This window comes from Drosophila willistoni (genome assembly GCF_018902025.1).
Source record: "Drosophila willistoni isolate 14030-0811.24 chromosome 2R unlocalized genomic scaffold, UCI_dwil_1.1 Seg167, whole genome shotgun sequence".
Classification (NCBI taxonomy): Eukaryota; Metazoa; Arthropoda; class Insecta; order Diptera; family Drosophilidae; genus Drosophila; species Drosophila willistoni.
This window is the reverse complement of record NW_025814050.1, coordinates 5,411,701-5,427,258: the sequence shown is the minus strand read 5'-3', so window position 1 is coordinate 5,427,258 and position 15,558 is coordinate 5,411,701. Positions and strand designations below refer to the sequence as shown.

The window sequence follows — 15,558 nt, the reverse complement described above, 5'->3', positions numbered from 1 at the left end:
TTAAAACTTGGTGTAGGTATGTATGTAAATATGCATAATTTATGTAGGCAATATAATAATACATATGAAAAAACAAATTGATTGCTAACATATATGTAGATATATATATATATATAAATATTTGTAGAATAATAAGCTGCCTTAAATACATTTGTTATTGAATGTTTTCTTTTTCTGTTTATAATTGATCATGTGAAAAGGGGGGGGAGGTGGACTAATAATCACAATATACAAATTTGTTGCATATAAAATAAATAATTAAGGGGCCGGAGGGAAAGGGAAGGAAGGTAGAAAACAAAAGCAAAGCAGTTTAAACAATAAATGTAACTTTGGTAATCTTACTCAATGTATAAATTCTAAAACGTTTGACATTCTCTCGATTTTTTGTTGCTTGCTTTTTGTTTTTTAAAAGCTAATATTACATTTTGCACTAAATAACAATAATAGGTATGTGTATGTATGTATGTATTAATGGATGATTCCGGTATGTATTCATATATATTTAGTCTGTATTTCATATTTTCAATATTATTCCAAAAATACAGTTTATACATTTTTATGTATAGGTAATATGTATATATTTTTCATGTTTTTCTTCGATTTTCTTTTGTTTTTCAGCGGCCACTGTTATTAAAGACGGGGAAATCGGGGGGTAACAAGGGATGAATAATGCAGCAAATGATAGAAACTCAGAGATAAGCCAAATAATACAACAAAAAATGAACAACTTTCAGTCTCTCAGGTCTCTGCTCGTCATTTCTGCTGAAATTTCTGCAATGATATTGTAGATATAAACGGGGATTAGGGGAGGATAGGAATACTCCTTCTAGGAGAATAAATTATTGCGTCGTTTTAGTGAGCCAAATTTCTTCTCCGCCTCCAATAGCATTTTCTCATTGCGGACCACTTCGAATGGTATGGTCTTTGAGAGACGATCCATTTCATGATCGGAGGGGAAATCCTCAAAACTCATATTACTGAAACCGGTTTTAGCTGAATTCTGTATGGTATTGGATTGAAAATTTCGACTTCCCGCACGATTCTCATCCTGTTGCTTCAGCCGATCATCGCTGTTGCCACCCTTGACGACATCGTCGTCGTCGTCGTCATCGTCATCATGGGATTGATATTGCAGACGTTGATGTTTCTGTTTGCTGCCCGAACTTAGGGATGTGGTGGATCCTAGAGCGCCACCACCAATGGACGATGATTTCTTGTAGGCGTGTCCTTTGACCTTTTGGGTAAGTTTGGCCACTGGCAGCACTCTTACAGCCAAATTGGATTTCTCCTTCCTCGGTTTCGTTGCAGTGATGGAGGCGCCGGAAGAGGCGGCGCCGGCGGCGGCGGCGATATCAGGGCGATCCATTTCGGCAGCATGCAACACCACGGGTTCCTCCTCATCGTCGGGCGTGAAGTCCGAGCAGCGATCTTGAGAGATTTGCACATATGCATTATCCGCAATTGGCAGCAAGGGCTTCAGGTGCGGAGGAGGTTGCGGTGCAGGAACTAGAACTGAAGCTGGTACGGGTGCTGGCAGAGGTGGTGCTATGGCTAGCACGGAGATAGCTTGCGGTGGACAACTAGAGGAGGACGAGGAGGAGGTGTTGCAAGACGTGGACGGCACATTGACATAGACACTGCTTGGACCACTTAATTTATTGATATTGTTGTTGTTGTTGTTATTATTATTGGTAATAATGCTGCTCAAGGAGGGTTCGGGAGTTTTGTTTTTGATAATGATTGAGTGGTTTATGGTCACCAGTTGTGCTAGTTGTGGTTTCTGTGTTGGGGCAATGACAGGAGGAGGTGGTGGAGGCACTTTGATTATATTATTGTTATTATTATTGTTGTTGTTGTTGGTTTGGCTGGGAAATTGGAGCTGGAGCTGTTGTTGTTGCTGCTGTAGGTGATTACCTGCCACATCAACACACTTGGGTATTACCTGTGCAAAGGGCTCCAATCCAAAGAGATCCCGCTGTTGGCTCTCATCTCCCTCCACCTGTTGCATCTGTTCGTCCACATTCTGAAACGGATTGAAGATGGGCTCATTGAATTCATCCAGCTGTGGTGGCGTAGGCGTTATTTGTGCTGGAAAGTTGGCAAAATTCGCTTGATCTCCACTCGAACCCTTCACAGGTGTAGAGGTCCACACCTCTGGCTGATTGGTCGGCTTTGGCTTGGGTTTTGGTTTGGATTTTCTTTTAATGGGCAAACCCACTGGAAGTTTAAATGGAGCCATAGCAAAGACATCCACATCATCCACTTTTTCCAACTCTCCAAGTGGGTGCACATTGGGGCCACCTGGGATTGGCTCTTCCGAGTGAGATTCATTGCTACTTTTACTTTCCCCTGAACCATAGTCCAGTTCATCATCCAAGAGCAATGGACGATCACCAAACTTATGCAATAAGTCACTTGAAGTGGGACTAAGCTCATCTGCATTCAATGTGGCATTCGGGTCACCATTTGCTCCGGCCGCTGCTGCCAAACGATCCTTTTTCTTCATTCTCACCTTGACCACCACACGACTGCGCACATCATCCTCGTGGGTGGTCACACTCTCGCATTCGGCATGATATGCCGAACTGCTACAGGTCTTTACACTCTCACTTATGCCATCCATATCCATGGCCAGGGGACGCCGCCCCAATTTTGTCTGCATTGAACGGGGATTCTCATCAAAGAGATCATCATCTTCGGCTCGCAAATCACTGGCCGAACCAATTGAATCGCCATCCGAATCGGCAGCCTTTGCCGATTCCGCCTCCTGTGCCTGGGCAGCAACTGCAGCAGCCATTATATTCAATTGTTGTGCCGCCTGATGAGCTGCCGATGTGGGCTTCTTGGTGGCTCCTTGCCTCAGTTTCTTCACTATGGGCAAATGGGTGGCAGTCTTGTCCACTTTGTGATAGGCCACTTGTTGGATTTTGTGTATAGTTTCAGGTATATTGCTAGTAACCAATTGCATTTGCTTAAAAATTGCCGCTTTACTGCCAGTCACACCCTCATCGCTGTCCTGTTGAAAGAACTCATTGGCCGAGTCCGAATCATCCGATGTGGGCTGATCATTACTGCGAAGTTTTTCATATTTATTACGATCATCGAGTGGCAACTTCACATAGCCAGAGGAACCTTCTCCACCTCCACCACCACCGACTCCCAGACATTCCGAGTCCGTTTTAAGTTTACAACTCAATAACGAGGTCTTCTCCTCACTGGATACTTCCAGTGTAGGGGATAGCAGCCATTTGGATGAATCGCCGGCTCCAGCTCCAACACTTCCGCCGGCTGATGATGATGCTACTATTCCAGAGGAGTTGCTGCTGTTGCTGATGATGAATTTAGCTGTGGATGAGATTGAAGGACTTTTATGCAGTAAGGTAATGAGATTACGTTTTACGATTCAGCTGGTTAGCAACAAATTGAATCACTAACTAAATAGTTATAAATGAATGGGATTAATTAATCATGTTTGTGTGATAAATCAAATGAATCGATGAAAATAATGTCTCAATGAGCCCCCAAAACGTAATACGATTATATATAATATACAAATACATATATATCTATATCGCATATATGCGTATATATAGTAAATTTATTTGTTAGTCAGAATGGAAAATCGCAATTCGTCATCGATGAGCTCTTAAAATAAAAAAAACGAAAGGTTTGTCATGCTATTGCAGATAGGAACAAGAAATTTTCTCAACGTAATAATTAGTAACAAAAATGATTAACTAAATGTTAGGTTTTAGTTAACAAATATAGTTAGTAATTAAAGTTAAACCAAGGTATGAGCCCACAACTTAACAAATAAAAGTAAATACGAGTATAGAAGTTTACACAGGATGACAAAAAGCATTAAACATTTCTTAAATTCATCTAAAATGATTTCAAAATTGAGCAAATTGAACAAATGCAGCGAATCCTAAACTTAATAGTACTTTTAAATTTTGGATGCTATCAAGGGCAAAGACTCCTAATTAGAATTTAATTAGAGTTATTTAGTTTGAATTTAGAGACATTTAAAGATTTTTGTCATCCTGTTTAACTTATTAACTATGTGACCCATTGTATATATTTTCTTAGATTTCTTCCATTCATTTCATTATGTTTGTATTCATAATTACAATTTATTGCATCTGCTTCGATTTTATTTTTAATTTCTTTTTTTTTTGGTTTATCTAATGATTTATTGCTTATACATTTTCTTCTTGTTCTGTGTATTCTGTTGGTTGGTTGGATTAACTTACTAATTAACGTTTCATATATATAGTATGAGTGTGTATATATATATAAATATATAGTTTTTCTATTTTGGACATCTGATCAATGTGTGTATGTGTTTTGTTTTACCTGACTTTTGTTGCTTTCACTGCGCTTGCCTTTTTTATTTATAGTATTTATATATTAACTTTTGATTTTCTATAATTTAGATCTTTCGATTAATTGCTTTAACTTATATAGATTTATTTCTTTTTTTTTTTTTTTGTACGTCTAATTGAACATTGTTTGTTTTTATTACACGGAAGAGAAGGTAAAGATCGCTGCAATCTGTATTAACATTTAGTTAATATCGACATTGGTTTTTATTGTTGACGATTTTGGTTTTGTTTTTAGGTAGATTTGGGTATATTGTCTTTACTTGGATTGAACAATAACAAAAAAGTTTATTTGTTTATCGTCTGCCACATCCGGAGTGAACGCAGCTTGATAAGAACTTTGAAGAGAAACAATAAAGATTTAAAAGAAAAAAAAAACATTATCCCCACAGCGAACTTCGGCTAACCGAAGTTTTAATACCCTTGCAGAGCAGATTATCTCAACTTTTTGCCTTTAACTAACTTTACTTAAAAAGAATACAAGATAGTAAAACATCGCTCATTTTGCTAAACATATTATTCAATTCATTCGTTTTGTTTACTTGATCACTTGACGCTCAGTTGTTCACTACATTGGTCACTTAATCAGTTGCTGAGCACAAGTATTCTGAACAATATTTTGATAATGACATCGGTTTTTTTACTATGATGAAAAATAGTTTCTAATTTTTAGTTAGTTAACAAAAAAGAGCAAGGGGTCAAAACAGAACAATTGAAAGAAAAAATGTTCAGCTGCTTAGTTCAGTTTGTTGGCAGTTGGTATTAACAAAACAGAGCTTTATCAAGCAATGGTCATAATATTAGATAGATATAAATCAATATAATAATCCTACCACTTAATAATTCAACCAAATGTGAGTGAATCGGATGGACATTTATGGTAGGTATTCTTGGTTGGAGTTGAAAGAAAGAAAAGAAATTGAAGAACAAATATTTTTTGCTCCGTTAAAACCGTTGCAATTCTGGTCCTAAATACATTTAGAATTTTGGAGAATTTGTTTGAAAAATTGTTTTTTGACTTTTCTCCTTTTGTTTAATGTAAAAAAACAATAGTAAACAAAACCTTCAAATTCTGAATGGTGGCAATTGTGCGTCGATTGCTTTTTGTTTCATCATAATCAGTTCAGAATTACGGGCTATATTTTTGCCAGAAGAAGGAGTTAAAAAATTTTGAGGAAATGAGTTTAAAGTTGGCCTCGAATTAAAAAAAAACCTATTAAGACGATATTTCTAATACTCCAATAAATAGATTACGCTAAAAAACATGAAAACATTATTTTTACAACCAAGAATATCCCCTAAATAAAGTTTATATAATATTCTATTGATTATAATTTCTTGAAAGTTCTCTGCAAGGGTAAAACACCAATCAAATTTAAATATATATCTAAAAAAAAAAAATAATAAAAATTGAATTTGCTTGAGCAATACAAAGCCTAAATTATTAATCTCTTTTCAATGGTTTTGTTTTTAGCATAATTTCAGTTTTAGAATTGCACGTTGATATAATGATAACAGATAATAATATTAAGTTAAGATAATGAAATTTTCATAAATTTTCTTTTTTTTTTTTGATATGCAAATAATTGCCTTATTTCTCTCTTGCTATGCCAAACAACATGAATAAATATATATGTATGTATATAATTTTCTGTACTTAATAATTATGTTAAATTTACATAGTATTACAGGACACTCGTACACAGACACACACCCAATTTACATTTTACATACAATTAGATCAATCGAATTGAAGTTACAAGACAAAATAATTAGAATTTGAATTTTCGCTTGGTTCGCTTTTCATTTTTCTATTTGTTTGTCAACCCACAACCACTAAGTTTTTGCTTTTACTGTTAATTCAAGTAATACAATAATAATATTATTAATAATTATAATATGTTTTGTAACTAACTATTATTATTCTCTAGCATTTTAGGACCAGCACCAAAAGGTTCTATTTTATTTTGTTAGAAGCGCTTAGATTTGATAGAAAAGTGTTTTTGTTGTTTATTTTGGTGTTTGAATTATGAACAAATAAGCAAATCAATTGTACGAATTTTAAGACAATTTTAATAAATTTTTAATGAAATGTTTTTATCTTGTTGTTGTGTTTTGATATACAATTTCGAAAGAATAGGCAAAATATATGCTGCTTTTTAAAAGTTTTTCCATGAGTTTGAAACCAATATAAGAAAATTTTAAGGTTTACAAAGTTAAAGTTATTGTTGAAATCTTACTTTTTACAAATATTTAAGTACATTTACAAATTGATTTGCCTTATTTGTCATGAGAAAGCCCAGTAATAGAATAGTAATAGAATCTAAGTCAAAGTTTACACTACAAAAGGACACAATTTATTCTCATTTTCATTTGGGGTTAGTAGTGGTTGAAAAGGTGGTGTTGCTTGGTGTGATTGTTGTTGTTGTTGTTGTTGGTGGTGGTGGTGGTAGTGGTGCATCATTAGATATTTACAAATAGATATTGCATTCAAATGGGCAACGCTTCCGACACCAGAGTAGAATGGGATTAATTAACAACCCACTCTTAGGTTTATGGCACACTAAAGGTGTAATAGGTATTTTGGTATTGCGGAAAAGAAATGTTGTCATTGTCTCTCTCTATGATGCAGTTGCAGTTGGCTGTCTCTACTTGTTGCCGTAAGTGCTGGATGTGTCCTCCACCTCCATCATTCAGCTTCGGGTCGGGGATGGGGGGAAGGCCGAGCTTTGATTATGCAGCAGCAAATCGCTTACTAGGTAGCTGTAGTTGGTATTTTAGACTACGTCTACGCACAAATCACTTTCTGTACTTTCTGCATCGAGATTGAGAGCAACAAAAGCAACAATCGGAAAACTAAACGTATATCTGGCATATCTTTTTTTTTTTGTTTTTTTTTTTTTTTGCAAATATATATATTTTTTTTTTTGGGTTTTTTTTTTGGATTTGTTAAATAAGGGAAAGTTCATGCTTTACCTCCGGTTTTGCGTAACGAGCTGGCCTTCTCACGCAGTCCGGGTGGCAAACTGAATGGAGCCGAACCGAATGGATCCTCAGGATGTGGCGAAATAGCGGCAGCAACAGTGGCAACAGCGGCAGAAGGATTAGGGACAGCATTAGTGGCAGGCGGAAAAGATTGATGTGAAGCAGGAGGAGCTGTTGTCACAGCGACAACCACATTTTGTTCGGTAGGCGTTAACGTTGAAGTGGTCGATGCCGATTTCGCTGTTATACCTAAATGAAAAGATAAATAAAATAACTATATATCAGTGATTGCAATTCCCACTCACTTCCTTGACTGCCCCGTTGACGTATCTTATCGAATTCCGCTTCAAATATATGATCCTCGGTCATTTGGCTAAATGGTTGCTCCTCCTCAAAGGGATTCCAGGCCTCGACACGTTTATCCATTGTTTGTCGTCCGCCGAATTCTGTGCTGCATAGTGAGGCAGTTGCAGCTGCATAGATGCCCGGATTCGAGGCTGCAGTGGCCAAAGTCGCTGGCTGTCCATCGCCGGCAGCGGCAATATTATTGTTATAGGGTGCCAAAAACTGACTGGTCTCATTGGCGAAGGTTCTAAGTGATGAGTGGAGCAAAATGGAGCAAAAGAAAATGTACAGAAAATGATATATCAGATTTATTGCATTGATCTTAAGGCTACAAAAGGCTATTGACTCTGCGGCTCATCATGGCTGGCATTGTCCTGCAGATCAATTGTAGCTCTTAAGGGGTAAAGAAGAGACAGAAGAAGAAAAGTCGAAAGAGTGAGAGCAATTGAAGGACAGAAGAACAAATATGTATGTGTGGAGAAAGACTCTCTGTGTGTAAACTTACTTATTAAAGGCTGAGGTATCGCTAACATTGCGCCGATGACCGCCCGTATTGGTAGGTTTGGGTGGCGTTAACATATTCTTTGTGGGCGTGCCACCAGAATTTGTGATCGGCGCATCCTGCTGATTAAGATCCTCTTCTTTTGACTGCTTTTCAGGCGCTCCTCCGCCTGCTGTTGTGGATAAGGATGTTGTGGCGGTGCTGTTAGTATCACTGGTCTCGTTAAACGGATCTGGATAGCCGCTTGACTCAAACAGTTGACTACCCACTGAAGTGGTAGTCGATGCTGCTGCTGTTGTTGTTGTTGTTGCTGTTGCTACTGCAACTGGAGCTGCAGGAACGGAAGGAGGAACTACACTGGCTGGCGGCATGGCTGGAAAATTGGCCTGAAATTGCTCAACCACCGGCTGCGGCTGAGGTGAGGTGATATTTTGCCTTGGCGAGGGACTTGGTGGCAAGCCCAAACCCAAGCCAGGACCACCGTGCGCAACTGCCGAAGATCCTTTAGGGCGAGAGCGTGGAACCACACTGGTTCCTGCCTCTATTATGGAGACATTTTGAGTTTTTGCATTCGCCTGTTTGGCAGCAGCCGCATTGATTCTCTTCGCCTCCGATTCAAAAGGCGGCACAAGCAATTGATCAAAGTTTGGAATGGGAGTTTTCTGCAAAACACAAAGAAAATATAGTTTAGAGAGGAGAGCTCAATAATTTAGATTTGAATTTCACTCACATGTAAATTCTGAACGGGATTATCCTTGCCGGCCAAACGAAAGGCCACTTCACAAACTTGCCATATATTCGGACGTCTCTCTATATCCGTGTCCAGCATATATTTAATCAATTGATGCATACCCTTGGAATATTTTGAGCTATCCGGTATGGCGAATTGGCCATTCTGTATGGCCAGCGTGCTCTCACCGAATGGCAGGGAGAAGAAGCATAGCTTATACAGCATACAGCCCAATGCCCAGATATCGGCTTTCGTAGTTATACTCTTGCCACTATACAGATCAATCATTTCGGGTGCCCGATACGACAATGTCGTATACTTTTGTATCTCCTCCTCAACCATGGTCACACCATGTTGCTGTGGATTCAATGTTTTGCCGGTAGCTGAACCGAAATCGCATAGCACAAAATTACCGCCATCGGTCTGCAAAATGTTCTCGACTTTAAGGTCACGATGTATAATTGGTGTTTGGCAGTAATGCAAACGGGAAACTGCCTCGGCAATATCACAGAAAATGGTTAGCACCTCGGGCTCGGTGAAGCCAATATGTAATCTGTTGGAGATTTGAGAGAATTACTAGCTCGATTTTAGCATTTGGTGATGATGTTTACACTTACCTAGCATTCATCATGGCCAGCATGTGATGCTTACAATACGGCATCAATAGCAGAACCTCACAAACACCATTCCCCGTGGGCGTTATGCTGGAGTCCACATAGCCAATTATATTTTTATGACCGCTCAGATTGCTCTGCAAAATTCAAGTTATTTGTTTTGTTTGATATCAATCGGACTAAGATTAATTAATGTTATTAGTGAAACTTACTGCAATCTGTATTTCCCGCTTGGCCACATTCAAATCATGATCATTATTCACATACATACGCTTCAAGGCGTATTTTGTAGCCGAGGCATTGCCTCCACCGTTGCCGCGTGCCAGAAAGACCATGGCAAAGCCACCTGATGGAAAGGATGAGAGTCATTAGTAAAATGATATGCCAACAAACCGCTGACAGCTACAGACAGTCTACAAACAAAGAAGAAACCACTCAAGGAAGGTAAATAGTGTGGGTGTAAGCCATAATGCATATCCTTTACGTGTTGACCTAAATCAGAAGTCCTTTTTGGTATTATTTATCTTTGAATTGATTTAATCATAAATAAACTTTATCCTCAAGAAGATTTTGAATTCTAAGGACTATCCGATATAAAATCTCATGGAATTTATTAAATATAGTCGTAGTCACAGACGGATCTAGAAAATAATTTTGAGGAGGATCAAATAAAAAGATCTTAATTCACTTCAAAGATATTTCGGATGGTTTCCGCCCTAGGCAGTAGCTCTAAAAACCAGCTCTATTCATCACCATTTAAAAGTTTATAGTCCTAAACTTGTCCTTAAAGCTCAGAATAGACCATTTTCCAATTTTTTTGTCTGAAATGCCCGAGATCTGCGTGTTCATACAGACGGACAGTGTATATGGCTAGATCGACTCGGTTGTCGATCCTGATCAAGAATATACATACATATATACCTTATGGGGCTCGGAGAAGCTTCCTTCTGCCTGTTACATACATTTTGGCGACTTTAATATACACCATATGGATGTATGGTATAAAAAGAACAAATATTTAACGAAAAAAAAAAAAATCATCCCTAACTAGATGCAACACCTTAATAAACACTAAATATTATTGTTACAAAGCAAATTTTAATATATTTTAAATGTGTCATTTACATTAATGGACTAAAATATTGTGTGAATCCCCTAAATAAACGTCTGTCTCTCTCTTTAACATATCTTCTTCTATACACTGCCCATCATAAGGCTAGCATCCCCCTTTACGTTTACCGTTATCGTTGAATATTTTCCAAACTGTTGAAATAAATGACTAAACATTTTTTCCTACAATATACTTAGTTAGTTTTGCTTTAAAATACAAATAGTATTGTTTAATTTTTGTTAAGAGAAGTTTGAATAAAAGGTATTAAGAATTAGTTTGTTACGTTAGGGCCATTAAAGATAGGTCAAAAATATTTATCTTAGTGATACCATGGAACTTCCTTTAAGGCTAGGCATCGAAACATACATCGAAACATACATCGAAACATACGAAGTCATGCCTATAGCCATAGTCTTTCACTTTTGTGTTCGATCATGAAACAGACCCTTTAATATTGGCATAATTGTTCAGTCCAAAACCAGGAAGCTTAAAAGCCGAACAGAGTCGGCCGAAAGCCGAATGTGTAGCCGATGTCTTTACTTTGACCTCTTCTGGTTTTGTTTTGAACAAACTTCTCTAATACAGTTCGAAGAGTTAGAACTCTTGATTGGATTAGATAGCATCTTGAATTCTTGATGCATCCGCGATTTGACGAAACTGGCGGCGCGTATTGGTGCATTCTCGTGCTGGAAATACCACGTTATATTCTCAAATGTAGTTTTGAATTAAGGAAATGTTGTTTATAAAACGTCTTTGAGGTCCTCCGGAGTGTAGAGAACTGCAACTCGAAGTTTTCGTAATATGAAATGGGTCCCCACACCCTTCAAATGATGCTCCACTTAACAGAGAAAAAGGCGAGTTTCTTTCTGAAGGTGATTAAGTGGCGCTAAAGTCATGACGCGCAGTGTATATTGCTCATTTGTAGATATGTATCATCGAGTTAATGAAACACAGATGGCTTCCAAACTTTTCAAGTCCATTAATAGAAAATATTAATAATCTGGGTTTTTATCTTACAGGGATTGTTCATACACGTATTATATGTAGATCTCAGATGACTACATACATATTACCCCTGTCATTCTTAATTCATTTTTTATTGCTTATTAATAACAGAATTTGCGAATAATAACAAAATTAATATAACCTTTTTTCAAGGGTGTATACGATATATGTAGATATTAAACGAAATATATGAAGATTATATACATTAGTATATAGTAGTCTAGGAAATGAAAAAACTGAAGACCGGCAAAATCAATTCTATACACTTATGAGTAAGTACACATACATACGTATATAGAAACCTTTAGGAACTTTAAGGTAGCTCCGCCAGTGATTTGTTTTTGTCCCAGTTACAAAACGTTTGGCATGTATTTTATTTCATATTATTGTAAATAGAATTCAAGTAGACCCCCAACCCCCTCCCAGCTAGACATTACCCCCTCTCCTATCAAGCACTTCCCTAAACACTGAATGTGAGTGATAAAAAATAAAGCAACGCAATTTACTAAACTATTGAAGGTCATGTACATATACAGGCAGTAACAACAAAAACAATAACAAAAACAACAATAATAACAAAATCAGCAAACAGCAAATAAAACATTCAATTGACATGATGGGTGGGTGGGGGTGAGACTAAAAGGCGTTGAGAGGGGGTTAGAAGAGTTAGCTGAGGGAGAGGAGAGGAGAGTCAGCTCAAAATGTAAGCTATTGCTCGATTTTCGTTTGTGAAATTATAACGTCAAATGTTAATCAATGCTGAAGGTTGAACAAAAACAAAAAAAAAAGTAACAAATAAAAATAAAAATGCTACAACAACAACAAAAACAACAAACATATGCATACAATTGTAACGAAGCGAGAAAACTTGAGAAGGCAATTTGAAACGCAAATGAGCAAATGAGCGGAGAAGACAGAGACGCAGATACAGGTTCCCCCCATCTCCAAGACATCCCCTCCACCATCCCCATCACCACCCCACTCTTTAAGTGTCCACTTCCATTTATTAAAAAAAGAAAAGGTGACAAGGGGTAATAGAAGGGGGCACGAATGAGGTAAAGCTCTTTCGTTCACCGTTTGTCGCTTAGTCATTGGCATTTATATACAAGAGAGAGGGATGGAGAGAGAGGGGGGGAAATTGAACCTAACTAAAAGAAAGCAGGTAGCAATTAAAAACCTTACAAAAGGGTCGACCCATACAATACCGTGGGTTAATATTGGAGAGTTGCATGAATTATGGAAAAATCAAACTCAAATGAATCTATTCAAATTGAATTCCAATGAATGAATGACAACTACACAATGAAATGAATGAGTGTAAATGTACATGCCCTTGTTTTCACTCCTGTTCTCGTGTTCATGATGTGCTGGATAGTAGAGGCACTTAGGCTAACTAGTTCTGATATTTTCCGAACACTCTCCATTTGAACGCGATAACATTAGTCTTGTAGTCTGAGTAGGTCCCCACTGAGCCACCGACCAGACTAGTTTAATTATATAGTAATCACATATATTTTAAAAATATTCAAAACAAATAAATACTAAAATCTGAATTGGGATTCGAGTACATTTGAAGCATAACAACTTTCTAATTCATTTAATTCGTTTTGTATCGTTTGAATGGTGTGCGACTGAGTTTTACGTCAGCACACTCATTCACTTGAAGTCGATTATCAAAGTAATTCAATTCATTCATTTGGTTTTGAATATAGTAAACTCAAATGTATGTTTGTATCATTCATGTAGCTTTCTAGATAATATATGTAGACTTTGTTTTTAAATTTATTTCGATACTAAATTCAAATTTAAACATGTAAGTTTTGTATGTTCTTAAAAATTGTGTATTTTATTTATTGATATTAATTTAATCAAAGGGAATTTGAAAATAAGTTAGTTTAATTAGATGACTTTGAAGAGAAAATATTTATTTTTCCTCATTTTTATTTCCTTGGTAAACACCAAGGGGATTTAAAAATGTCTTAATTAGAAACCATATTTCATATAAAATATATTGGACAATATCAACATAATTTTAAATTTAAAAGTAAGAAAAAACTACACCTATGGAAATAGAATTCTTTCAAGTTAACAAGATTTCTTTCGATTTCCAGTAAACATTTTGAAAATCAAAACATCAAAAACGTTTTTACAAAGGTTTCATTTCGAATTCTATGAGAATGGTTTAATTTATTCTAAAAGAATATGAATTATGTGAGTTTTAATATAATTTTATCAGCCTTAAAGCCACAGCTTATCGGCGCTACTAATTGTTTGACCACAACTGTATGGTAAAGGGTATCAAAAGTCACAGCTGATTGAATCGAGACGAAAACCACAATCCTTGCCAAAATAACCAACAAATTGTAAATGTAAAGGGAAAGAGAAAGAAAAAATAAATCTATATGAAAATAAAATTGTCAGTCAAGGTAATCAAAATACTAATGGCAAAAAGGAATTTAGTTTTTCTTTTATTTGCCAAACAATTCACATTTACACATACAAATAGCTTATGCACATATATACATATGTATGGATGGTTGGAGGAGCATTATTCACTTTAGAATTCAAGGACAAGGACAACACAAGACGAACACAGGCAAAAGTCCTTCGAGCTTGAACTTTGTCATTTGGAACAGGGAGCCAGGAGAACGAGTAATAGACAATGCGCTGCTGCTGCTGCTGTTGGTTCTTGTCACTTCATTGGCTAAATTAACATAATTGATTCAATTGATTTGTGGCTTTTATTTTTATGGAAAAACTAAGTTTCTGTTTTTCTGTCCCTGTGCCGCTTGTGCTCAATTAATGTTTCTGGTTTCTGCTTTATTGGAAATTTGTAGAATTTGCCAGTCAGCGACAAGTGGCGCCCACAATTACTTGTGGGGAGGGGGAGAGAAGGAGGAGGTTTGGGGGCAACTTTCTGTTATTTCTTATCTATTATTTTGTATAAACGCCCCACATATTTGAGACAGTTGCTAGTTATACTTATGTATTTGTTTTATACATATAAAAATGTTTATCTAATCTAACCGGTCACGGTGGAGGGGTGGGGGGCGGTGGGGAAACGAGGGAAGCTCCCACCTGTGTATCAAACTAAAACGATAAGCGTAATACTTGCTACGTGAACCAGCATACATTCATTAGCCGGAGAAGGGGAAGGGGTATGCGGGGGAGAGAGAAAAAGAAGAAAAGCTCAACCTCCATTTGGGTTTTCCATTTCAATAATTTTGCACCTTCTCACCTTCGGCCAGGACATCTTCAACGGTGACCGCAACGCGTCCCACTGTAAATACTTTGCCCACAAACGAGTTTGTCTCCTTGGATGATGACACGCTGCTATTGTGCGAATTATCCAGTCTCGAGTTTTCATTTCGCTCGAATTTTGATAGGATTTTCTTCATTTTCCAATTTTTTTTTTTTGCAACAGTGGCAGAGCAGCGGCTGCGACGTCGACTGCACTGGCCTCTCACTCACACACACACACACGCACTTATTTACTGATGTTGGCGTTTAATCAGTTGTTGTTGATTATCGTGGGATAGCCGCTTTTCAGCCTCGAGGGCAGTTAATTAACATTTAACTAGAAGTTTTTTATGCTTTTAATTAATTTTATTTTGCGCACTTTCCGTTTTTCTTTTTTTCAGAAAAGAAAGTTGTTGCCAACAACCAACAGAGATAAACGATAACTACAAACTGTTTAACAGACTCACAGATGAGTCTGATATCGATAAGAATCGATATACCATAAGCCACATATACTCGTTTTAATGAGCGCTTATTTTGGGAGCCTAACGGTTGTCGAAGTAGTAGTAGGTTCAAATTTTAGTAACATTCTTTTTGCTCCCATTTGCCCGAGTTAAATAAATATTTGGCAAGAAATTTAATTA

General features: G+C 37.0%; 1 protein-coding gene across 3 annotated transcripts; it reads right to left on the bottom strand.

The window, feature by feature from the left end:
- Positions 1–566: 566 nt before the first annotated feature.
- LOC6644152 (AP2-associated protein kinase 1) lies at positions 567–15,344 on the bottom strand. 3 transcript variants are annotated; one of them, XM_023176784.2, is made up of 8 exons: positions 14,913–15,341; positions 9,771–9,904; positions 9,562–9,695; positions 8,945–9,497; positions 8,218–8,876; positions 7,673–7,959; positions 7,359–7,616; positions 567–3,345 (listed from the first exon to the last, which is right to left on the bottom strand). In XM_023176784.2, the coding sequence occupies exons 1-8, from the start codon at positions 15,070–15,072 to the stop codon at positions 827–829; spliced, it is 4,704 nt and encodes a 1,567-aa protein (XP_023032552.1). In that variant the 5' UTR covers positions 15,073–15,341; the 3' UTR covers positions 567–826. The 3 variants fall into 3 exon arrangements, with proteins under 3 accessions (XP_023032552.1, XP_046866752.1, XP_023032554.1); XM_047010796.1 differs by having other exon boundaries at positions 3,238–3,365; positions 14,913–15,344; XM_023176786.2 differs by lacking the exon at positions 567–3,345 and adding an exon at positions 6,717–7,197 and having other exon boundaries at positions 14,913–15,344.
- Between the last annotated feature and the right edge of the window lie 214 nt (positions 15,345–15,558).